The sequence below is a fragment of the Poromitra crassiceps genome, assembly GCF_964638095.1.
Source record: "Poromitra crassiceps genome assembly, chromosome: 1".
Taxonomy (NCBI): Eukaryota; Metazoa; Chordata; class Actinopteri; order Beryciformes; family Melamphaidae; genus Poromitra; species Poromitra crassiceps.
Genome location: NC_139623.1, coordinates 122,307,782 through 122,335,227, shown reverse-complemented (window position 1 = coordinate 122,335,227; position 27,446 = coordinate 122,307,782). Strand labels below are relative to the sequence as shown.

General features: G+C 43.0%; 1 protein-coding gene across 1 annotated transcript in view; it reads left to right on the top strand.

Annotated features, from left to right (window-relative positions):
- Nucleotides 1–26,553, top strand: part of LOC310772916 (rab proteins geranylgeranyltransferase component A 1-like) — a gene marked incomplete at its 3' end in the record, with an annotated part of 130,811 nt that extends 104,258 nt beyond the window's left edge. Inside the window, exons 14-16 of the mRNA XM_083632863.1 lie at nt 8,011–8,107; nt 24,022–24,120; nt 26,378–26,553. Coding sequence (XP_083488989.1) covers nt 8,011–8,107; nt 24,022–24,120; nt 26,378–26,553 — 372 coding nt within the window. The remainder of the gene's footprint in view (nt 1–8,010; nt 8,108–24,021; nt 24,121–26,377) is intronic.
- Between the last annotated feature and the right edge of the window lie 893 nt (nt 26,554–27,446).

The following is a 27,446-nucleotide window of genomic DNA, read 5'->3' as shown; positions in this document are numbered from 1 at the left end:
AAAAAATCTTAAATTTCGAATCCGTTGAAATTTTTGAAATTGCTTGTTCACAGCCAGAGAAAAAAAAAAAAAAAAAAAAAAAAAAAATGCCTCCAAATTGCAAGGCGGACTTGGCCCAGATGACGCGAAACGCATCACCTGGCCCAATTTTTTTTCAAGCCGATAAATAATGAAAAACAGCCGACTAGCGAAAGCGGCTAACGCTATTGCTAACATAGCTGGAGTAACTACTAAAACACATTTTCTGAACTTACCGTAAATTTCGGACTATAAGCCGCGGCTTTTTCCCCGTTTTTTGGCCCCTGCGGCTTATATAACGGTGCGGCTTATCTATGGATTTTTTCAGCAAACGGCCACTCGGTGACCTCCAAAATCGATGGATTTTACAGGTTACACAGCTTCATCTGCACATTTTATGTGCATTGCTTTGCTGCTTGTTTTTTCGATTATTTTTTGTAAAGCACCTTGAATTGCCTTTGTGTATGAAAGGTGCTATATAAATAAAATTTGACTTGACTTGACTTGACATCATTTGGCGGAAATCAACCGGCATCACGGTGAACATGGCGCTCAGCTAGACGGCTGCTACACCAGACCAAACAATATGTTTTAGCGATCTGATCTAAAATGAATAAGGTGACCAGAACCAACTGAATAACTTTAAAGAGTGGGGCGAATGTCTGCTGGAAGAAGCACAAGACTGAAAACCAGTAAGCAGAAAGAAAAGAGACGAAGCAATCACCGCCATGAATGAGGAAATGACTCACCTGCTGGAGGCTGGAGATACACGGCTTGGGCTTAACTTTTTACTCCGTGAAACACTATCGATTAAGTCCGACATCGCTCAGAGGTTTTGAGCAGCTTGAAAACAAGTTTGAAAACGTGCAGAAGTCCATCCACTCACTCACTAAAGAAAATAAGGCAACCGTGAACAGAGTTTCTAATGAGGAAAAGCGCATCAGCGCACTGGAGGACAAAAACAACACAGTGAGTCCGAAAATGGATAAAATGCAAAAACAAATCGAAACCCTGCACACGCAGGTTGATGACTTAATCAGCAGGAGTAAAAGAAATAACATTCGCCTGATCAATGTAAAAGAGGAGCTGAGATTGGTGACATGGACGCTTTCCTTGGCAAAATCCTGTGTTACATCCTGGACCTGAAGGAAGGCGAGAAACCACAGTGGACAGGGCACACCGGGCGCCTCGGCCACGTCCAGACCCCGGCCTGACACCGAGGGCCATCTTCATCCGCCTACTCCGCTGGCCCGACCGTCAACTCATCCTCCAGGCTGCGGGGAAGAAGCCTCTTCCCCGCAGAAGGGTACGCGCTTTTTCGTCCGGCAGGACCTCTCCGCGTTGGTGCAACAGAAACGCGCAACATACAACAGCATCATCGAAAAGGTTAAAGTCAATGGATATCGCTTTGGCGTACTGTACCCAGCGAGACTCGTCATAACCATTGATGGACAGCGGCGGAACAAGAGCTCAAAGTGAAACTGCCGAATATCTTTTGAGTTGGACTGGTCAATAGTACTGTGAGTAACTAAAATAAAAAAATAAAAAACGGAATTCTCTCTTCTTTAGCACTCTTTCTAACTATAAATCCACTTCTGTTTTAATTTCCTCTCTTGCCCTCTTTTCACCACACCGCGGACACTGTGTGCACTGTAAAAAAAAACACAGGTGGTGTTGTGTTATGTTGTTTTGTTGAAATGTTAATAAATGGGAGCTTCCTCAAACAGCCATCTCTTTCCCGACAATCCCCTCTGTGCACGAACCCTTACATATGGTAATTAAACATTAAAACACAATAAAAAAAAATAAAAAAAAAACATTAAAACACCTGCGGCTTATAGTCCGGTGCGGCTTATATATGTAACAAACAGGCAATTTTGCTGCTGCGGCTTATACTCCGGTGCGGCTTATAGTGCGGAAATTACGGTACTTCAGTCCCCAACCAACGTTAATTCCTCGCACACCTTTCTCAAAACAATGTTCTTTTTATTGCGGTTCATTGATATGTCTGGTAGCCAGCACAGCCAACCCATGAGCCACCCCGACCTCCAGGGAGCAACTACCCGTGCTAAGAGCCTCTGTCCCGGGCCCACACACCCAGCAGAGTCACCCCGACCTCCAGGCAGCGTTAGATAACAGACATAACAGATGAAGCCGTGTGTCTTGTCTATGACAATAGATCTATAATGTGCAGAGCCTGTCCAGCCAATGACGGCTTGAGACAGGCTGCCACAGCTGTCAATCATCCATTTTTATCCCTTTTTATATGTCAAATAACTACTTAAAAACAAACTGATCAGAAAAATGACCACTTGCACAGGCATTAGCATGATAATGACTATCTAAAATGATACAAACCACCTTTGGAAAAAAATTATCTGACGTTTACTGTGAATATTTCGGTTGTGATTTTCCCATCCACTAACATGGGGAGGGGGGCCTTGTGACCTAATACTGGATTCAGCCGTCAGGGCGGCGATCTGACATGCAACGGCTTAACTAAACGGGACCTCAAGTGTGGCGTCCATCTTTATTTATGTCGATGGTGGAGACCAGGAAAGCACAGGCTGTTTACTGAGCTGGAGGTGTGTGGAGCTGCATCCCAGAGAGAGACAGACTGGACATCAGAATGTTTTAATATTTTATTTTATAACTATACACTATATATATATATATATATATATATATATATATATATATATATATATATATATATATATATATATAGGTTCAAGATACAATGCTTCAGCATGCGCTGGGACGCGTCATCAGTGATGTTACCTGGGGTCGTAAGGTGTTTCGGGTCTATCGAACATCATACACCCTCGCCCAGTAGACCCAGCCGAGGCCGATTAAGACCCCGACCCTCGTCCCAGAAGCAGCCGCTCACGGATCAGCCTTCCTACTCTGTCTGCAGCGTTGCCCGCGGAAGGGTTGATCATGCCCAATCCGCTGCAATAGAGCTAGTGCTACACCGCAGCATTGAAAGACCCTTCGGTGCATGGAGGGCTAAGGCTCTGTGGGTTTCTCCCGGCCGCGCTCCTCCTTCGTCTCACCAGACCCTCCAAAAGGCAATCCTACTATGCCGTACCATCATGGCGTACCATGGACAGAGAGGATGCCTCAAGGAGGCCTGTGCGCTGCACGTCATTCGCCTGCGGCGAGCACCTCGCTCTAGCCTGAAGGACCCCAGGCCGCGCCGATCTTTATACAGCTTTTCAGGAGGCTAATCCGTAGCGTTTGTGGATTTCTCCCTCACGAGAGAGCCAGGCTGGGGTGCTAACCCATCCCGTACCGGGTGCTGTCTCTCCGGCCGTCAACTGTCTCTCCAGCTTGTCACCAATTTATACTTGGTTGTCACCTAGACTATTCCTAAGTGTCACTGGCCATGGGAGCCATACTCATACGGTTCAAGATACAATGCTTCAGCATGCGCTGGGACGCGTCATCAGTGATGTTAACTGGGGTCGTAAGGTGTTTCGGGTCTATCGAACATCATACACCCTCGCCCAGTAGACCCAGCCGAGGCCGATTAAGACCCCGACCCTCGTCCCAGAAGCAGCCGCTCACGGATCAGCCTTAATATATATACAGTATATATATATATATATATATATATATATATTAAAAAATATATATATAAAGTCGAATGTTTTTATGATTTTTATAATTGTTTCTAACATTTTTATGCCTCCGCCGGCGATAGCCAGGCCGGAGGCATTATGGAGCCGGGTTGTCCGTCCGTCCGTCCGATGTTTGTTAACGTGATATCTGAGGAACGCCTTGACGGAATTTCATCAAATTTGCCTCAAACATCGACTTGGACTCAAGGATGAACTGATTAGATTTTGGTGGTCAAAGGTAGGGCTGCACGATATTGGAAAAAACTGACATTGCGATATTCCCCACCCCTGCGATATATATTGCGATATGAAAAAATACAGATTTTCACCAGATTACCAGAATAGCTCTATTTTAAAGAAAATAATACTTCTAGAATGATTGGGGTGATTTTGTAGAGGAGTCCATCTGGTAGGCCATCTATCAGGGTGCATACAGATTTTGACCAATGGATTTCCATGATGTACATACATGAAAAAGTGAGTGAGTTATGACATTCTACTTTAAAATGTCACTAGCCTACACTTCACTTAGTGTAATGCAGCCTTTAAAACCAGGGAAAGACAACATGTATGCTGTATCACCATATTACCATATCCAACATCTAAGACCATATAGTCTCATATCACAATATTGATATACAATTGTTATATTTCCCACCCCTAATATTGAGTGCCAGTATCTACCTCCCAATGATGCTATTTGCAGAAAAACATTAGATTTAATTGATTATAATCACTGCTTTCAACTTCTTTCGTTCTTCTAACGTTTCAATAAATCAACAATGAAACACCCCTGCCACTTTATACACTTGGTCTGACCCCCCGGAAACCCCCTCCAGAAACTACCAAGTGGTACACTCCGCATTTGGGGAGTTCCGGTTTTTGAGCGCACGCAGGGCAGTACAGAGAGACGAGGATTCACATGCAGCCGACCGGTGACAAACAATTCATTCGTGAAAAGTAATAAATATACATTTAATTGCCCAGATATGTCTCTTGTCTTTTTATTTTCACTGACATGTTTTGTGTAAATGAGTCGCTATGTATGATTAACTCTACCGTAACGTTACTGCTATCATGTGATGCAACATCAGAGACTGAAGGGGAGAGACAGCCGCAGTGATACACGGACAACTTCTCAGTAATCACTTTAGCCTTCGTGTCATTATAAGTTGCGGTCTTGCTTTTTGGTGTTTCAAGAGTAAATATCTCCACTCCACGGACATGTTGAGTTACAGCAGCCAGCCTGCTGTATGCTAGTGCGCTGCAAGCTGTGGACAAGTCCGCCTCCACAATCACATCGGCTACTGTCAGCAACGCAACATAAGCAAAAATAATTCAATTGAGCTCTGTGCATGTTTGTTGTGTTGAAGCTAAGCACTAAATGAGTGAGTACAGTAGCGGGGCGTCTCTCTCCTTTGAGAGAGACTGCATTTCACTCAGTAGGCTACCCCTAAAGTGAGAGTTTATCAAGCAACATGACGAGTTAATTTGCTTTTGACATCGCACGTCCTGCGATGTGACTATCACGCATGCGCACATTGCGATGACGATGTGTAAACGATATATCGTGCAGCCCTAGTCAAAGGTCAAGGTCACTGACCTCTCAAACGCCATTTTCCAGCTTAACGCGATATCTCAGGAATGCCTTGACGGAATTTAATCAAACTTGTCTCAATCATCGACTTGGACTCAAGGATGAACTGATTCAATTTTGGTGGTCAAAGGTCAAGGTCACTGTGACCTCTCAAACGCCATTTTCCAGCTTGTTAACGCGATATCTCACGAATGCCTTTGACGGAATTTCATCAAATTTACCTCAAACATCGACTTTGACTCAAGGATGAACTGATTAGACTTTGGTGGTCAAAGGCCAAGGTCACTGTGACCTCTCCAACGCCATTTTCAAGCTTGTTAGCGCAACATCTCAGAAATGCCTTGATGGTTTTATCAAATTTGCCTCAAACATCATCTTGGACTCAAGCATGAACTGATTAGATTTTCGTGGTCAAAGGTCAAGGTCACTGTGACCTCAAGAATGCCATTCCCAAGTTCGTTAAAGCGATATCTCAAGGACGGCTTGATGGAATTTCTGCCAATTTGGCTCAAACGTCGACTTGGGCGCAAGGATGAAAGGATTACATTTTGGTGATCAAAAGTCAAGGTCACTGTGACCTCTCCAACGCCATTTTCAAGCTTGTTAACGCGATATCTCAGGAATGCCTTGACGGAATTTCATCAAATTTGCCTCAAACATTAACTTGGCCTCAAGGATGAATTGATTACATTTTGGTGGTCAAACTTCAAGGTCACTGTGACCTCACGAATGCCATTTTCAAGCTTGTTAATGCGATATCTCAGGAATGTCTTGATGGAATTTCTTCGAATTTGCCTCAAACGTCCACTTGGACTCAAGGATGAACTGATTACATTTTGGTGGTCAAAGTTCAAGGTCACTGTGACCTCTCACACACCCAATTTCCAAGCTCTGTAACGCAACATCACAGGAGCGCCTTGACAGAATTTCTTCCAATTTGCCTCAAATGGCGATTTAGACTCAAGAATGAACTAATGGCGGAGGCATAAGTCCGCGTTGCGGTCGTTCTAGTTATCATTGGTTCTACATTTTTTATCATTGGTTTTATCATTGAATAAACTAAAAACTAAATCAAACACTTACTGTGTGGTTTTGCGGTAAAATTGGCTCTCCTCTTGACTTTGACCGGCTAGTGTGGCTCTCATGGAGAAAATAGTGAGGATCACTGAGTTAGGCTGTAGCTAATCTATAGCCTAGCCTAAGCTATTCTGACCTACCGGCACTGGGGGTGGAGGGGGGTTCCGGTGTGTCTTGCCCCGGCCCCCGCCCCCACACCCATAAGGTGTGAGAGCGAAGGCCCCGCCCCCACACCCATAAGGTGTGAGAGCGAAGGCCGGGCCAAGACACACCGGAACCCCCCTCCACCCCCAGTGCACGCAAGAAAACCTTTACACCCGTGGAATTGTATCCCCAGGAATCCCCAGGCGTCATTAGGATAAACTGCTCTACTTGTGGGAATCTACATGGTTACTTTTGACAAGTCAAAAGTGATTCTAACTTAAAGTGCCATATTTACAGAGCTAGAACATTGGCTGTATATACTGTAAATACACAATGCTATGCAGAATCCAGTTCTTAAATCTGGGGTATTTTGGCCTCACGAGAGCATACTGGGAGGAGGTGGAGACACAGCATCCATCTTTAATATATGTCAATAATATGAACACATATTTTGACATGTATGATAATAACATATATGTGCATTGCTTATATTAACATAGAGTATATGCTGACATATGTAAGAATAACCTTATTTAATTGCTTATATGTACATATATGTAGACATAGAATAACCCTATATGTATACAGTATAAAGGGTTATATATGAACATATATGTACATTTATATTTGGATCACATATAGACGGTTTTAACTTGACAACAAAAACATTCTAAATTGAACCCCCGCTCACTTCCTGTTGCAGTGTTTGCTATGGACATAAAAGAAAAAAAAACATTCAAGTGCAGGACTGACCATTCTGTGAAAACCGTCTATACAGCTGAGCGGCGAAAACAAAAGTAACGATGTCGAGTGAATATTTCTGCAGTTTGCCGAATGCTGAGAAAAAGGAAGTGCTGTGGGGTTGCGCTCTGGTTAGTCTCTTAAAACAGACTGTATCATCTACATCCGGCGAATGCAGCTATATACAGTCTGTACGTTACACCCCCAGAACATGCACAAGGAAGTTGGGAAAAAAACCTTCAGACTGGAAGGAAGTTCTACGGAATCCGACCAATCACGACACGCGAATGCGGCATATTGGATTCTGATTGGACTAATGAGCGGAAGACCCGCCTTTCTGCCGGCATATTGGATTCTGATTGGACTAATGAGCGGAAGACCCGCCTTTCTGCTTCCCATTCCGGTTGGTGCATGATTCTCCCCCACGAAGTACAGACGGTATGGCGGAAGCATTTGAAAATTGCGGAAGCCAACTCGTCTGTTCTAAGAGACTACACTCTGGTGAAAACCGTCTATATGTTCCCCGCATATATAAACATGTAAACATTCTGTAAATGGCTGGGGGCCAGACTCATCCACAGAAGCAAACAGGATATGAGGTCATGTGATCAGATGGTTTAGTAGGCAAACAGGATGTGAGGTCATGGGATCAGATGGTTTAGTAGGCAAACAGGATGTGAGGTCATGGGATTTAGCAGGCTAGGGGGTTACAGACAGACAGATGTCCCAGAATTAATAGTTGGACGATTTGATTTAAATTCTCTCTACCTGTCTTTCCCTCTGTGTCTCTCCACCTGTCTGTCTGTGCAGGTTTCCATGGTAACGGTTCCTCCAGTAGAGGCAGGCGGTCTGTCAGTCAGACTGGTGGAGCTCTGTCCGTCCACCATGACCTGCATGCCTGGGACATGTGAGATGGACGCACGCACACACACACACACACACACTCTCTCTCCCACACACACACACACACTCTCTCTCACACACACATACACTCACGTGCACACACACACGCGCACACACACACACCCTTAAAGAGATACTCAACACTTTTTCCACTTTTTTCTGCTGAAAATCTATATATATTGGAAATTAGCTGTGTTCTTGAGGAATCCAGGTCAAAGTCTTGACATTTACTGTAAATCTGAGTAATTACTCATCTCTTCTCACATACCCATGCAGTTCCATACAAACCAAAAAGGCCAGCTGTAGACTCCCAATTTTCGTCCCTTTCTATTGGCTGAGCTCTTGATCAGTGACGTAGCTTGATCAGTGATGTCACCAAACCCAGCCCGCCCATCTCTCGTGCCTAGGCCCCTCCCAGCCAAAGTTTATAAAAGTGGCTGCACACCACGCTGGGACTATGGAGTGTGGAGAATTGTTGAATAGGGAGAGAGAGAGAGAGATTTGTGGAGCGTTTTGATTAGAGTGCATAGTGTAAATTGTAGTATTTAGTAGTTTAGGTTTAGTTAGCGCGCCCCAAGGCTGCTGCCTCAGTCCTCTGCTGTACATTCTGTTTACCTTCGACTGTGTCACCAGATTTGGAAATTACATCATCATAAAATTTGCAGATGACACCACAGTGATCGGATTAATAACCGACGGTGATGAGAGGGCCTATAGGAGAGAAATAGAAGATCTAACCCTATGGTGCCAAAACAACAACCTCTCTCTAAACACCAATAAGACCAAATAAATCATTGTTGACTTTAGAAAGTCCAAAGTCACTCACACCCCCATTTCCATCAATGGGTCATCTGTCGACATAGTCGACAGCTTTAAATTCCTGGGCACACACATCACAAACACACTCACATGGTCTCTCAACACCAAGTGCATCCTCAAGAAAGCACAGCAGCGACTGTACTTTCTGAGGCGCCTCAAGAAATTTGGCTTGAGCACCAAAGGCCTTGTGAATTTCTATCGCTGTACCATAGAAAGTGTTCTGACAGGGTGTATCACAGTGTGGTACGGCAACCTGACCGCCCAGGACTGCAGACTGCTGCAGAGGACTGTGAAGACAGCAGCTAAAATCATCGGCACAGAACTACCAAACCTCCATAACATCTTCACCACTCGCTGTAAAATGAAAGCCAAAAACATTATCAAAGACACCAGCCACCCCGCTCATACCCTGTTCTCACTCCTCCCTTCCAAAAAACGCTTCCGGAGCATCAAATCACACACCACCCGTCTCAGTAACAGCTTTTTCCCTCAGGCAGTCAGGCTGCTGAACAGTTGACTCACACACACTGCAACGCACTGTCACTTTGTTGTGCACCATTATTGTATTGTACTGTATTGTGGTTTGTGTTATGTCTACACGCACTGTGTACAGACATGTCTGTATCACGTGTAGCCTACATAGTTATGTAGGTCTACACCCTTTTTCTGTCGGTCTTTGTGACCATGTCCTTGTGTATGTAAGGCTGAGGGTGCTCAGAGCATAAAGAATTTCATTGTATTATACATTGTATTATACATATGACAATAAACTACTTGAACTTGAACTTGAACTTGAAGTTTTAGAGTACGTCAGATAGCCTAGGTTGTGTTTGTTTGTAAAAAAAAAAAAAAAATGTTCGTCTGTTTGCATAGGTATGTGAGAAGAGATGAGGAATTACTCAGTTTTACAATAAATGTCAGGACCTTTGACCTGGATTCATCAAGAACACAGCTAATTTCCAATATAGATTGATTTTCAGCAGAAAAAAACTGGAAAAAGTGTATCTCTTTGTAGTATTTAGTAGTTTAGGTTTAGTTTTAGAGTAGGCTACGTCAGATAGCCTAGGTTGTGTTTGTTGGTAAAAAAAAAAAAAAATTCATCTGTTTGTTGAGTTTAGTTTAGTGGCCAGGGACAGGTTAGGGATAGTCATGGGTCGAAGGTGTTGTGTTCCCGGGTGCAAGAGCTACACCGGTGTTCATGGAGACTTGGACATCAGGCTGAAATGGCTGCAACAACTGGGCCTAGCAGCTCCGCTGCCTCAAGAGGGTGTTTGGCTGCAATCCTGCATTCCCCCCAGGATAGTTTCTCTAACCCACTGCCCCAGTAGGGCAGCGCCGGTGTCACGGCCACCACCAGCAATACGCTGTGTTTTATGTGAATATTTCAGCTGGTTAGAATGCATTTCAAGAAACTGCTCTAGCTAGCTTTCATTGCAAAACTTCGGCCAATGCTAATTAGCCGACTCCTGTCTGCCTGCATCACCCTAGCACATACATGGGCAACATACGGCGGCCCGCGATGGAATTGAAAAAAAAAATTGCAATGCAAGATATCCGCTGAATAAGTGTCCAAATGTTCATCTCATTCTGGCCAATACTCTTCTGTTATAGCATTTCAGTCTGGAATATGGAATATCTTTCAATAATATTTATGACTAAAAGGCTAGTAAGTAAGTAAGTAAACCTTTATTTATATAGCGCTCTTCGTAGCACGAGTGCCCAGAGTGCTTCACAGAGGACCACATACAGTTTAAAACAAGTAATACAATTAAAACATCTCATATAATTAAAACATGTCTAAGAAAATGCAAAATTAGGCTAGCAGAAAAATAGCTAAAATAAAGACAGACATTGCAAGCAGAAGAATGAAATAAATCAAAACAGTCTGTAAAATCTATGTATGGCCGAAAGCTTTTCTGAACAGGAAAGTTTTTAATTGCTTTTTGAACACGAGTTCAGAGGAAGAGACTCTCAGGTCCAGAGGGAGAGTATTCCAGAGCCTTGGGGCCACCACCGCAAAGGCTCTATCACCCTTAGTTTTTAATCTGGTCCAGGGCACCGCCAGTAACTCCTGGTCGGACGACCTCAGAGACCGACTGGCCGAGTATGAATGGAGAAGCTCGGAGATGTAAACCGGGGTTTGTCCATGGAGGGCTCTATAAGTTAAGACCAGGACTTTAAACTGAATTCTGAAATTCACTGGGAGCCAGTGGAGAGAGGCTAGGATGGGGGTGATGTGGCAAGACTTTTTTGACCTGGTGAGCAATCTTGCAGTGGCATTTTGGACAAGTTGGAGCTGGTTTATGGATGATTGGTTAAGGCAGGTGAAAAGTGAGTTACAATAATCGAGTCTTGAGGAAATGAAAGCATGTACAGCTATTTCCAGTTCAGCAGGTGATACAATGGACCGTAATTTGACAATATTTCTGAGGTGGTAGAAGCAGGAGCGGGTTAGGGAATTTACATGTTTATCCAAATGCATAGATTGCTCAAAGAAAACACCTAAATTTCTCAGAGAGGGATGGATATTTCCCTTAAGGGACCCCATGTGGCTCTGTGCCACTCTGGAGGCAATGCTGTCGCTAGCGATGATCAGCACTTCTGTCTTGGCAGCATTTAGTTGTAGGAAATTGCTCGCCATCCATTGCTCAATGGCGGCCAGACACTCATGAAGGATGCTGAGACTCTCTAAGTTATCGGGTTTAAAAGAGAAATGGAGCTGGATGTCGTCTGCATAAAAATGATAAGAAATACCCTTAAAATAACTGATTAAAAGGCCTAGGGGAAGCATGTACAGGCCGAAAAGATCTGGCGCCAGCACGGATCCCTGTGGCACACTGCACGAAAGGGGGGAGGAGTCAGATGTAAAAGGGCCAACGGCTACTGAGAAACTTCTCTCTGTTAGGTAAGAGGCAAACCAACTTAGTGCGCTCCCTGAGATACCCACCCAGTCCCTGAGCCTATCCAGCAAGATGCTGTGGTCAACCGTATCAAATGCTGCACTGAGTAACAACAACATCAAGTAAAACCAAGACAGAACAATTACCGGCATCAGTGGACATCATGATATCATTGGAAACTCTGAGGAGGGCAGTTTCAGTGGAGTGTTTTTTTTGAAAACCTGATTGAAATTTGTCTGGGATGTTATATTTCGTCAGATAAGTGGTAAGCTGAATTGCTACCACTTTCTCTAGCACCTTCGATACAAAGGGCAGCTTTGAGATGGGTCTGTAATTATTTGGTAGGGAGGGGTCGAGGTTGGGCTTTTTCAGGAGGGGCTGAACGACCGCCTGCTTGAAATAGGATGGAACCATGCCCAGGACTAAGGACCTGTTTATAATAGTGAGAAGACTGGGACCAACAGAACTCAAAACTTCCTTGAGCATAGAGGTGGGTAGAATATCTAGAGGGCTCGAAGAGGATTTCATAGAGCTCACTATGTCTGTTAGGTCTTTCAGGGCGATGGTAGAGAAACAGCTCAGGGATGATATCTTAACTGGACAGATGGAGATGAGAGATGGGGAGGGGGTGATATTTGCCCTCACATTGGCAACTTTGTCAACAAAAAACAAAAGAAAACGGTTGCAGTCGTCATTTGAGAGAACAGGTACAGATGGGAGAGGTGGGCTGACAATTGTATTTATGGTCCTGAACAATACTTTGGGATTGTGCTTGCTAGAGGAGATGAGGTTTGCAAAATAAGCAGCTCTAGCACTCTTGACCATATCGTTGAATTCTGTTAAAAGCTCTTTGAGGTAGAGACGATGGACTTGGAGGTTGGATAGTTTCCATAGCCGTTCTATTTTGCGGCATTTACGTCTAAGATCATGGATCTCATCGTTCAACCAGGGGGAGGACTTTACCAGCCTGGCTGTGCGAGTCACCATGGGTGCTACGTCGTCTAAAATAGCTGTGCAGTGTGAGTTAAAATCATGAACCAAACAATCTATGTCATCAACAGGGGAGACCAAGATATTTCTATCAAAGCTGGAGGTGAACTTCTCAACGGCTGAGCTATTCACAATACGTGAGCATTTTAAACGCTTCACCGGCACAAAGTCGTTGTCAAAAGACAGATTAAAAAGAACACATTTGTGGTCAGTCACCAGCAGTTCCTCAGTACAAACATTATTAGCATTTAACCCTAACGTAAACACCAGGTCTAAAGTATTTCCTCTGATGTGGGTAGGACCAGAGACATGTTGGATGAATTTAAAAGATTCAGTAACATTCAAGAAGTTGATGGCAAAGTCATCCAAACTATTATTTACATGAATGTTAAAATCTCCAATCATGAGAACTCTATCCAGTCGAATGATGGACGCTAAAAAGTCACCGAACTCAGTGAGGAAAGAACCATTTCTGCCAGGAGGGTGGTAAATTAAAACGCAATAAAAAGGGTTCGTTTGTCCAATTTTGTTCATAAGAATTTCAAAGGATGCGTAAAATCCAGGGCTCACCGAGCGTGAGGAGAAACAGTCTCGGTACACTATGGCTAGTCCTCCTCCTCCTTTGCCTGAGGATCTGGGGGCGCAAGAATAAGCGCAGTTTGGAGGGCAGAGTTCGTTTAGATGGACAAAATCGTCTGCTTTCTGCCAGGTTTCCGAAATCAGCAGATAGTCCAGGTCTTTGGATGTAAAATAATCCCTCAGGATGAATGATTTGTTGGCTAATATGGATCGGGCATTTAGTAATCCAAAGCAGATGGAGTCGGATCCGGCTCTGCCGAACGTTGAGGCTCGCGGCAGTGACTGGAGACATCTAGGCCGGTCCCTAGCACGCCTACATACAGGCTTTGAAACCACACTGGGGCTCGGTCTGTTATTACATAGTAAAACAGGGATGGAAAAAGTGTGGGAGACCTCATCGAGAGAGGGAGAAGAAGGGGTAGAATTAGTAATAATAAATATCAAGTTGTCCTCTGTGACCCCCTTTGGTCTTGCAGAGTGGGGAGGAAGACGTGCAGTGGAGAGGGAGAGGCTAACAGTGGTATGTACAGGAATTTGATTAGGAATTACAACAGGGATGGGGATAGGTAGAGGAGGCGTAAAGAGCCTACCAGGCCATGAGGGGGGGGTAGAGCAATGGTTTACAAAGACAGGAGGGCATTGCTGGATCTGGCCCGGAGTGACCAGAAGGGGAGAGAGCTCCGACAGTCAAACGCGAGGGGTCCTGGACGCCTCAACAGCCAAGGCACGATGTAGATTGGCAGCGAGCATATTTGACCCCAGCGCGCTCAGCTGGCTAAAAGTAATCTCATGTGTAAGAAATGACTGTTCTACATTGAAGTAGAAATTTAAATAATTAACTTGTTGGTTTTGGATTTATTTAGCTTCAAGAGTGCATTTTTGTTCTTGTGTGACCCTCAACACAGGCTTTGAGAATCCCAGACCACTTACTGATACTTAAATGCTTAAATTAACACACTCATATTCTGGTTTATTTCAAGAAAAACATTTCGGCTAGTGGAAATTCTAATTGGCTGGTAACTTTAAAATCTAGCAGCCATATTGGCAGGTGGTGAAAAAAGTAAATTTCAAGCCCTGCAGGGAGAGCAGGTGGTGACATAGGAGTGAGTGAGAAAAGGATCAAATATTGGTGGTTAAGACTGAATAATGACATCACAACTGTTAATTTAAAATGAGTTATTCCTCTAAACCTGGCTTCAAATGCCCAAAATTTTTCACGCTGGCCCCCCATGAAAAATAGTTGCCCACCCCTGCCCTAGCATGTTAGCCAGGCTAATATGCTTGAGGTTAAGTAGCCTCGAGCTACACTGAATAACACAGACCCCGGCAGCTTTGACTGGTGTTGGCTCGCTCCCTCAGTGGTCCCGATGCATCCGTGTACTTCTACTACCTTCAGTTAAAGGTTGTAAGCTCACCTGTAACTATCGGTGACAGTTTGAGCTAGGGTTAGGGTTAGGCTCGTTTGAGTTGGCTACCGCCTCGCCTGGAAAGCAGACGAGAGCAGGCGAGCACAGTCCCTAACACACACACACACACACACACATGATAATTTCACCCATCAAAAAATCTCTGGGAAGTTATATTTTCCAGACTCCCAGAGTCTTCTGTTCAATCTGGGAGGGTTGGCAGCCCTATTTGGTCCGCATGCTTTTTGGCTGGTGTGAAAGCGAACCGGACCAGCTGGAAAACAAAACAATGTACGGTATCATTTTTGCATTTGGTGCGAACTAAGGACGCGGACTATCAGGTCTGAAAGCGCCCTCAGGGTGTTTGGAGTGGAGCAGAAGCTTGTTACTTTTTGATCATGCAGTGTTAGAGAGTGTTATAAGATATGGTATTACAGCCTGGTATGGTAACTTGACAGTGCAGCTCAAAGCACAGCTTGCTTGTCTAGTGAAGACTGCTAATGTATGAAAATGATGGGGGTCAAAAACCATCCACCCCTCCAAACAACTTATGAGCAGTCAATCATCAGACAGGCTCAGAAAATAGTGTCTGACCCCACCCACATTCCCCACCCAGAGTTCCAGCTCTTACCTTCTGGTAGGAGATTCAGGGTTCCCAAGAGCAGGCTGAAACATTACAAACACTCATTTCTGCCCGTGTCCATTAAGCTCCTGAACAGTAAAGGCTGAATTATACTCGACCAAGCTCCGTGGGGGTGTGGCCCCGCGAGTCTCCGTGAGTCACTGTGCAGACCTCGCGCTGGGGCTGATGCCATTATACTCAGAAAGTGATCAGCATGTATTGTACAATGGTAATAGTGAGAACAGCCCGTGGAAAAGTCGCAATGAAACGCTATTATGTGCAGTACTGAGTGCGCTTTCACTCTCAAATGACCCCACATCAGCACATGAAGGAATCACCAAACTTGTTTTTACTGAAAGCCGTTTTACTTCTCAGCCCTGATAGCCTACTCTGTGCTGCTTTTAATCTCTCTCAATAATGCTCTCAACACAACACATTTACTTGGTGAAATGACTAAAAACGAACAGTTGCAAATCAAAGTTTTTAGCCTACCACATGGGTCAAGAAATGTGGCGAAAACACAGCTCAGTGTTCAGGGCTCAGTGGCTTGAAAGCGGACATGTTGGAGAGCTGCTCGCGCTGTTAGAAAAAAAATCATGCACAAGGCGAGCGCCAGACGGAGGTAGCGCCCAACCACGCCCAACAAATTTACGTCATTTGACGCGCCCGGCCCTCGCTCCACCCCCGCGCCCTTCACGGCAGGGTGAGCATAATACAAGCTTAACATGTAGATGTGTAATGTTGGATGAGGGTTTTGCAACGTGCCGTCACTGTCACCTGTGTGCATATACTGTCACCTGTAGAGGTCGACCGATTAATCGGCCGGCCGATTAATTGGGGCCGATTATTGGCATTTTTAATTAATCGGCATCGGCCTCTGCCTTGCTCACAAGGCCGATTTTTTATTACAATTATTATCATTTATTATTATTATTATTATTATTATTATTATTATTATTATTATTATTATTATTGTTATTATTATTATTTAGCGGGGGTTCCTATCTGGAAGAAACTAACATTGTAGTGTTAAACTCCACGGAGAAAGGCCCGTTTACAAGTATTTACAGTGTGGCTGCTCACCCCTCCCCTTTCACCCCTCCCCCTTCCTTGGCTTTGGGATAGCTGCGGTGTCTGTTCAAAGAAGGAGTGTGGAGTCCTCGCTTACTCTGATACATGCTTGCTAGATCTTAAACTAAGAAAACTCTCACTCAATCTTATAAGTTTACTGTCTGTAAGGTTAACATTGATTGCGGCCCGCAATTTGCGGAGGGACGCATGTCATTAGAAACTGAAACAACCAGACGCAAGCCAGTTCAACTCGTCTCAAGCGACGAGTCATTCCAACGTTTACAGCAGGTTGCATTAATGTGGGTTAGAGATTCAACAAGGGGGAGTCCAAAAGCTAGCGTTAACGCTACTTGTCAACAGTGTTTTGCTGAAGGAACAGCTTCCTAGTAGTAGGCTAAATAGCTCCGTGTGTGTGTGTGTGCGTGTGTGCGCGCTCGTGTGTGTGTTTACTGTTTAATGAGATAGTGTAGCATTCCTCCTACAGTCTACCTGAGCCTGTCAAAAGTTAATACAAACGTAACATACGAAAACATGTCTTGGGGACAGTTGTTATTTAATGCGTGAAAAAGTTTTGAGCTCATGCAACCTGCTGTAAATAATGTTGGATTGACTCGTGGCAGACGGACGATTGGACTGTCATTATCAACCCGAGCGTTTCACAGTAGGCTACATGCATCCCCCCTGGCTGCAATCATAGCGTTACAGACAGTAAACATATAAGAGTTAGTGAGAGTATATACTGTAGGCTATTGAGCTTTGAAAGCTAGGAATGTGAGTCTTCTCATGCACCCATAAGCCTACTGTAACGGTTTCCTCACTCACCTCACCATCATCTTTTGCAAACACACTTCTCCCATCAAATGACAGCAAATCTAAAGTTACATTATTATTATTATTATTGCTAATGTATAGAACAGTGCATGAATGAGTTCTCTGACATACTGCTCTCTCACTATAGCCTACCAGCCACTACTGAAATATATACCGCATAACCCAATGTATTTTTCTATTTAATAAAAAGAATAATCAGAAACATGTTACTGTACTGGCTAAGATAACATCTTATATTAGATGTAGGCCTACAGTATAATGTTATATTCGATTTTCAATGTGCATGAATTGATAATGGAAATCTAGGCTGCTAGATTTCTTTAAAAAAAAATACCAACAGAAGAATATTGCAGGAGATTTTGGCACATTTTTTGGGGGCGCTACCCACACGTTTAGCTGTGTGTTTCTCATTCCACGAATGCACAATCCTTACAAGTTGTACCCTGTTGTAAAGGTGACTAATCAGGCTTTCCAACGATATAAAATACAATACCAATTGGTATTATTAAAGGGGAGAAATAATCGAGCGAAATAACGTTTCCGAACTTTTTTTGAGGAGTTTATTTTAATCGTATTTTATCGAATGAAAAAAATAATAATAATCGGCATTATATATCGGCCATCGGCCGCCCTGCTCTCTAAAGATCGGCATCGGCATCGGCCATTGAAAAAGCAATATCGGTCTAGTCACCTGTGTGCATATACTGTCACCTGTCAATTTGTGCCTATTGTGTAAACTGTAAATCTGTGTCCATTGTGTAAACTGTTTGGATGCCATGTGCTTTTTTAGGATGTTTCACTTTCTAATATGTATGTGTGATTTTATCTACTGTGCAACTGCAGGATGGAGTCCACCACAAATGTCCTTATGGGGACATTGAAAGTATATCTTATCTTATCTTTTTTTTTTTTTTATTATTAACATTTTTTTATTTTGAATAAAAAGGATACAAGACAAAACAAGCACATGAAACAAGCGACATCAACAGTGAAAGGAAAGTGAGTTGACAACAGAAACCGAGTTATATGTTACACATAACTGGGGCACGTGACAGTGCCTTTAACGGTCGACACGGCTCCGCTATAATAAACAAGAGAAGATAAAAAGAAAAAAATCTCTCTCTCTCTCACACACAAAAAACACACACACGATATAACAGACTAAATGAACAGAGTATACAGGGTCAAGTACAAAGGTAGAAGTGTCTCAGTCAGAATCTCTCTAGATATGAACACAGGGGTGACCATATTCTCTGAAAAGTGTCAGATTTCTGATGTAGGTCATAAGTCAGTTTTTCCAGAGGTAAGAATATTGAGACCTGTGACAGCCACATATTTACAGAAGGTACTTGAGGAGTAGACCATAATAGTAATATGCATTTTTTTGCTAAATAAAATAAAACATTTAACAGAGACTCTGTATCTTTATCAAAATTCGTAACTGAGTCATAATTCAAAAGATACAAGACTGAACTCATAGTAAATTGTTTTCCTATAATGTTTTGAATAATAGAGTGGACATCTCTCCAGTAACTTTGAATCTTGTCACAAAACCAAAATAAATGGGTAAGAGTCCCTAGATGAGCTTTACATTTAAAACACAAATTGGAAGTGTCTGGGAACATTTTCTGGAGGCGAACAGGGGTGAGATAAATTCTATTAAAGAACTTATAATTTTGTTCAGATACACTAAGAGGAGTACATTTAGGAAAGATCTTATTGCAGATTGCTGACCAGCTCTCTGTGCTGAACGTGGTCCCAAGATCATGTTCCCAGACAGGCTTCAAAACGTCAAATGAGGATGAGCTGGCCATCGATAGAAGAGCATATATATATGAAATTTTGCCTTTAGAGCCATCAGCTGAGATAAGGCACTTCTCAATCTCTGACAATTCCAGACGTAATTTTCTTTCCCTCAGGAGCGACTGTGTAAAGTGTCTTATTTGTAAAAATTTATAAAGATCCCTATTGGGTAAGTCAAAACCAATTCTAATTTGTTCAAACGATTTTATATTGTTCTGTGAAAAAAGACCAGAAAAATCAAAGAGGCCCTTTGAGAGCCAAGTCAAGAGGCCAATATTTCCCATTTGTGGGGGAATGTCAGGGTTGAGAGCAATAGGGGACCAAAGAGAAATACATTTAGGAATATTTAAGTATTTTCTCACATCTCTCCAAACTAAAAGTGTATTATATACAATCATATTACTTGATAGAGACTCCACCTGATCGAAATTATAGATAAAAGGGAGTGACTTCAGCAGTCTTGGATGGCAAGCATATGATTCAATACTAGTCCATAAAGAGTCATGCCTGTCCAAAAACCAATTTGACATATTTTTAATTTGAGCTGACCAGTAATAAAGCTGGAGATTTGGCAGTGAAGCTCCGCCCCGGTCTTTTGATTTAGTAAGCGTAGAAAACTTGATTCTTGGCTTTTTGTATTTCCATATATATTTAGAAATATGATGATTAAGTCTTTTAAAAAAGGTAGAAGACAAAAAACAGGGAAGGCTCTGAAACAAGTAGTTCAGACGGGGAAGAATGTTCATCCTTATGGCATTGATTCTCCCAAAAAAGGAAGTTGGTAAAGTCGACCATTTAACCAAGTCTTCTTTGATTTTCTTAATCAGAGGTGGATAATTAGCATTGAATAAATCTGTGAGGTCAGGAGTAACTAAAATACCCAAATATTTAAAACCTTTCTCTGACCAATGAAAAGGAAAATGCACAAAAATGTCGGCCTTAGAGGAAATGTTTAAAGGCATTGCCATTGATTTATCTAAATTAATTTTATAGCCTGATAGCTTACTATAACAAGCGATGGAATCCAGAACTATGGGGATCGAGGTCTCAGGATTGGTCAAGTATAAGAGAACATCATCAGCGTATAACGAGATACAATGCTCTACCTCGCCTACTCTTACACCACAAATATTGTTATCGGATCTGAGGGACTCTGCTAGGGGTTCAATAACTAATGAAAATAAAAGAGGGGATAAAGGACATCCCTGTCTGCACCCCCTGCCTACTGAAAATTTCTCAGACAACAGTCCATTTGTGTTAACAGCTGCCAGTGGATCGGAGTATAGGAGTTTAACTAAGGAAATGAAGTTAGAGCCCAGGTTAAACTTTTCCAAAACAGAAAATAAAAACGGCCACTCTACTCGATCGAATGCTTTTTCTGCATCAAGGGAAACGATCAAAGCTGGGTGTTTAAGAGTATTAAGATGGTGTACAATGTTAAAAACTCGCCTCAGATTATCAGCACCATATCTGGACTTAACAAAACCTGTCTGGTCTGGTTTAATAAGGTGAGGAAGTAATCTTTCTAATCTGCGAGCTAGTAGTTTGGCTACTATTTTAAAGTCCACATTAAGTAAACTGATTGGGCGGAAAGATGAACAATCAAGAGGATTTTTATCTTTCTTTAAAATTAAACTAATAGAAGCCATCTTCCATGTATCTGGCAGAATTCCATCAGACAGGTTTTTAAGTACAGGCATCAGGATCGGACAAATCGCAGGCCAAAATGCCTTGTAAAACTCAAGCGGATACCCATCAAGGCCTGGTGCTTTTCCAGAGGGCATAGATTGAATAGTTTCCCATACCTCTTCTTGACTAAAAGACACATTCATAAATAAACGATCCTCCTCTGTGGCAGTAGGCAGAGTGATTCTATCTAGGTAGGAACCAATGTCAGAGAGTGAACCTGTGCACTGAGAAGTGTAAAGAGTCTTATAAAAGTCCCTGAAGGTGTTATTTATCAGAAGAGGGTCACAAGTAAGCGAACCCTGAGTTGTCCTAGCAGATTTTATCGCCCGATCGTTACATTCTTTTTTTAACTGATAAGCAAGTAAACGACTGGACTTGTTACCAAACTCATGATGTTTTTGTTTAGTGAAGAGCATTAACTTATTAATATGACAGGTATGGTCTAAATTGAGCCTTGTTTTTGCATTAATCAATAAGTTCCAATTATTTTCAGTGGGAGACCTCTTATGTAGCTGCTCTAAATGCATCACCTCCTCCTCAAGATCTTTCCGTTTTTTTGCTAAGATTTTTTTCTGTAGGGATGTATAAGAAATAAGATGTCCACGTAAAGTGGCTTTAGCTGCATCCCACATAGTTGCAGGAGAGACAGGTGAGAATTGATTATCTTGCCAGAAATGTGAAAGTTTTTCTCTGACAAATGAACAGAAGTCCACATTATTCAGGAACGAGGAATTAAATTTCCAATGTGAGGATCTGGGAATTGTGATCCCAAGATTAATCTCCATATACACTGGAGCGTGATCAGATAACACAATAGAGCCTATCTGACAGGAGCTCACTGTGTGTATATAATTACTGGGAATAAAAAAATAATCCAGTCTGGAATAAGATTTATGAGGATTAGAGTAAAATGTATAGTCCCTGACTGTGGGATGCAGCTCTCTCCATACATCTAATAGGCCTGTGTCTTTGCACATATTGTTCAGAGTACGAGAGGATCTTGAGTTGGTCAGAGGTGTGGTGGAGGACTTATCTAAATTGATATTCATTATACAATTAAAATCACCAGCTAAGAGGCCAAGACCTTTACAATGTTGGTTAAAGAGCAAAACCATCTGTGACATAAATTGAGGAGAGTCCACATTAGGAGCATATACATTTAAGATAGTAATATGCTGGCCGAGAATAGAGCCTGCAATCAAAATGAATCTACCTTCTGGATCGTGCTCTTCTTTTTCAAGTATAAATGGAATATTCTTATTTATAAGGATTGCCGTGCCTCTTTTATTTGAGTTATAAGAAGAAAAATAGATTTGGCCGACCCAATCTGATCTTATCTTATCTTAATAAAACAGTACCTACCTCCCGCACAATGTTGTTAACTGAAGTTTCGCATAATGGATGCATAACTGGGACGTATCCTCAGTGATGTACCCTGGGATCATAGGATGTTTCGGGTCTCGCAACATCATACACCCTCGCCCAGGTGACCCAGCCGGGGCTGGCCAAGCCCCAACTTACGTCCCAGTAGCTACCCACGGTCAGCCCTCTAGGAAGGGTCGAAGGTGGTCATGCGGTCAGGGCCACTCAACCCGCTGCTCTGGAACTACTCTGCCGGGACCGGGGGAGGGACAGGGCTCTGGTACGTAGAGGGACCGGGCTCTGTGGGTTGCCACCCAGCCGGGTTCCTCCCTCGTCTCACCAGGTCTACGACCTGTGCGCTGCACCAGACTCCCCCGCTCCAAACATCTCATTCCGAGGTGATGGTATCTTAGTGGACACCATGCAGTACCAGTACTTGGTGGCACTGCAGTCTCCACTTGCGGCTTGAATGGCCCTCCTAAAAGGCCTCTCGTGGGTTTTTGGGCTTCTTCCTCATGGAAGACGCAGGCTGGGGAGCTAACCCATACTGCTACCCGGGTGCCGTTCCTGTTCCGGCTGTCAACTGACTCTCCAGTAGTCACCAGTCTTTCCTGGTTGTCACGTAGTCTATTCCTATGAGTCACTGGCTAGGCCAGGCTAACAAATAATCAGTATTCCCAAATATTGCGTCGTTTCCAATACCGAGCCCTTATTCACATGCCAGGTGAACAGCAGGCTCTAACTACCGTAAATTCCGGACTATAAGCCGCACCGGTGTATAAGCCGCACCTGCAAAGTTGACTGTTTTTTACATATATAAGCCGCACCGGACTATAAGCCGCGGGTGTTTTAATGGTATTTTTTTTTTATTTTTTTTATTGTGTTTTAATGTTTAATTACCATATGTAAGGGTTCATGCACAGAGGGGATTGTCGGGAAAGAGATGGCTGTTTGAGGAAGCTCCCATTTATTAACATTTCAACAAAACAACATAACACAACACCACCTGTGTTTCTTTTTTACAGTGCACACAGTGTCATACAGTGTCATACAGTGTGGTGAAAAGAGGGCAAGAGAGGAAATTAAAACAGAAGTGGATTTATAGTTAGAAAGAGTGCTAAAGAAGAGAGAATTCCGTTTTTTTTTTTTTTTTTTTGGAAAAAATCCATAGATAAGCCGCACCGTTATATAAGCCGCAGGGGCCAAAAAAGGCCAAAAAACGGGAAAAAAGCCGCGGCTTATAGTCCGGAATTTACGGTAGGTCACAGAAGGGACATGAGTGACATTACTGAAGATGGATCAAATGACTATTTTCGATGTATCTTGTAGTATAATGTATTGTATATCATGTCATGGTGCCTTTGAGTCATTTATAAATGAAATGATTTCTGTTTTTTTTTTATAATTTGTTTTTGGTACCGCTATTTTACATTGAAGTTAACGGCGAGTGGCACTAGTCTACAGGAGCGGATCGTGATTACCCACAATGCCTTGTGTTGCTCGCCCAGACGTGACGTAGTTGCCCCAGGTCTATTGGAGTGAATGGAGATGACGCAACTCTTATATCTCTATGGCTCTGGGTAGTGGGTAGAGGTACTTTTGTACGGCACTTCGTATGCAGGACGTTTTATGCCATCATTACAATAGTCTCCTTGTATTGTATTTCAATTTGTAACCGTCAAATAAAATCAACCTCCTTCAGGCCAAAATGGCTAATTTGATGTGTGCTGATGTTGCAATGGAACGACCTATTAGCCTTCAGTTCTTAGCAGCAATGTAAGCTCTTTGTAAGTTCTTTTTCCATGTTTCTGTTTCCATGGTGACGGTTATTGTTGTCTCTGTTTAGACCTGGTCCACCTCACCTGTCAATCAGTTGGCTCTGCCCACCACGACCTGTCGCCCGTGGTTACCAGGATGTTCCGAACGCCAGAGTCACATGACCAAGGTAACGCACACACTCTCTCACATGGACACAGACACACCTTCACACACACACACAGGCAACCGGACAACAATGATGATGATGACGCACATGCAGGGTGGCGCAGTGACCAGAGCAGCCAAGGGCAGCATGGGGATAAATTGGCCAAGTATAATTGGGGAGAAAATGGCGGAATATCAGAAAAAATAATGGTTCATGACATATTTTATTTTAAAATTGTCTAAACAATAAATAAACAAACAGGACACACGAACAGGCTCGGACACAGGAAAAGGAAAACATAATAATAATCAACATTCAACACTACAACATGGTGCTACCAGCCGCCCAAGGTTTATAATTCAAGGTTTATGTGTTTATAAAAGATATTGTGCAAGGGGTCCATGAGAAACCAGCCAGGCGAGTCACCCGTCACCCCTAACCTCATCAAGGTAGGCCAGGAACAGGTCCCAAATAGCAGAAAACGTTCTAAGTGAGTTGGTCCTCAGGGGCCACATTACAGAAACTCCCTATCATATGTCTTAAGTTAGGATAGGACTAGTTTAAGATAGGATTTTTTCTGATTTGGTATTACAGAAGCAAATCCTAACTAATTTTAGGAATCCTATCTTATCTTGCTAAATCCTATCTTATGTCTGGTTAGGAAATCCTAAATACTCATCCAGCATCGGTTATCAACTTTTCTGTCTGTTACCCTAGCAACCACTAGCAACAGACACCTCCTCCTTTCTCAACTCGCGGGGAAGTAGGAGCGCTAGTAGCCTGCTATTAGCTAGTAGGCTAACGATGTGTGTTGTTGTTGTCGAACATTTTTGGGATTGTGGGGCAATGGACCAAAAACGAAGGGCATTTAACTTCAAGGCAGATGAGTTGGAGGTCTTAGTGACCGCCGTAGAAAAGGTTAAAGACGTGCTTTTCGGAAAGTTTTCAGCCACCCTCACGCGGGAGGTGAAAGAGAGGGAATGGGCTAAAATAGCAGAAACCGTCTCTGCCGCATAAGGCATTCCTCCCCCCTTGGAAACTGTATGTACTGAGGAGCCAAATTGCTGATGGCTGTTGCTACCTCAGTTAAATTACGTGACATAGCAGGCTGAGATATTTTGGATATGTCGGCCACTTCAGTTTGAAAATCTCCCTTCACAAAAAACCGAAGTGCATTTGTAAGTTGTACTACAACCGGCAGAGCCCCGTGTCGCCTAGTCGGTCTCTCCAACACAGGTCTCAGCTCCTCGGCTAGCTGCAGTATCATGTCCCGGGGCGGTCTGTATCGATTAACGAGCGTTCTGTCATCAAAACGCAAAACGTCATTCGGGTCCCGCATGAGCCTTTCGGCAAATACATTGCGCCTGTTGACATTTTGTTGGTTTTGCTAATGTAATAACAGCGCAGCCATAACGTAGGTAGGTAGGCTATAAGTAGGCTATAAATTATAACGAGATGCAAGATGGCTGTTGTTCCAGTTGAAAATAGCGTAAATTAGTTAGGACAGCATAGCTGGCATCTTAAAGTTAGGAGAGCTTTTTTAAGATTTTGGGGAGTTAGGACGCTTCTGTAATACGCTTTTCCCATTTTAAATTAGGATGAGAATATTGATTTAGGAACTGTTGTTCTGTAATGGGTGTTTTCCTAAATCAAGTCCTAACTCTAATTACCATGGTTACCAATCATTTAGGATAGGATTTGGAATTTAGGAAGTTTCTGTAATATCGCCCCAGGAACCTAAATCTCCGTCCATATAACAGAGGTCATGTTCGTCAACCACAATAGGCCTTTTTCATAGCAACCAGTTTGTGTCTAAAAGGCAGGAAGTAACACAGGTGCACCAAAACATTAATTAGGGTTTCCTATTCCCAGTCCATTTAGGTGTTCCAGTGCTGGGGCCCTAATTAGTGAGTTGGTTGCACCTGTGTTTATCCTGCCTTTTCAACACAAATGGCAGCTGTGAATAGGCCCATAGAAAAGAAGGTGAATATATCTTCCTTCAGAATGAGTTTCTTGGCAACAGTTGTCCCCTGCGTCAGAGACTGTTGCATGGCTGTAGGGAAGTTCAGAGAGGACCTCGGGCAGCCGAAGATGGCCAGTTCAGTTATTTTATAGGCCTTGGAGTACCATTCAAATATTTTGGCCCAGAATATGAGAGGAACAACTTAAACTAAAAAAAAAATGAAATTGAATTGGCGGACATTACAATGACACAAGCCTTTAACACGGGATTGGAGTAACTGTCTGTCTCTCTGCCTGCCTGTCTGTTTCTCTGCAGAGGGCTGTCCGTCTGTCCTGTGGTGTGTGTATTTCAACATAGCCGACGGCTCGGGGGTGGAGCCTGAAGGTCATGACCTTCCGTCTAACGTCTACCTGTGCTCCGGTCCAGACGCCGACTTGGGACATCTGCACTCTGTCAGCCAGGTGAGACTAATGATCTTAATGAGCTGCTAAGGAGCTTAAAATCCTCCCCCTAAAATCCAAAATACATATTTGTACCTGTAGTGCTATTTATCCATCTATATCATTTTGTGTTTCTGCCTTCTCTCCAATACAATGGAAGTGGATGGCACTCGGCTTGTGGTGCTCAAAGTGCCAAAGAAATACATTTGATAAACAGCAATGCCTCTTTCCATAAATCATGACCCCGTTATTCAAGATAATCCACAGACCTTGTTATGAGCAGTTTCATGGAGGAACTATTTTCTTTTGACCGAACTACACCCTCTAGCTGCTAGCTAGTTCCTACATGAGACTGCAAAAGAAAATAGTTCATACATGAAACTGCTCACAACAAAGTATGTGCATTATCTTGAGTAACCGGGTCATGAATTCTGGAAAGAGACATTGCTGTTGAGTTTTTCAAATGTATTTTTTTGGTGCTTCGAGCACTACAAGCCGAGCGCCATCCAGTTCCATTGTATTCAAGAGAAGGCAGACATCTCTGCAGCCGATATCTCCAAAACTCAGGCAACTTTCTCAAAATGATATAGATGGATAAATAGCACTACAGGTGAGAGGAAAAATATGTATTTTGTATTTTAGGGTGAGCTGTCCCTTTAATGAGCCGATAACACCAACACTCTAGCCCTGTTCACAATCAGTCCCTATGGCAGAAATAGTGGACTAGTGTGTCGCCATTTTTTTTATAGTGTCCGAATTCTCAACTGTTAATTTGATTCACAATTTAGTCCACTATAAAATACCCACAATGCACAGCGATTTCTAGTGAACAGCGAATGTACCCTACATTTTCGTCGGTATACCACAATGCAATGCGGCTGTCTTTACCGAAGGAGAAGAAGAAAGTCGTTAGCTTGTGAGCTACTTGACCAGCAAAGCTTGCT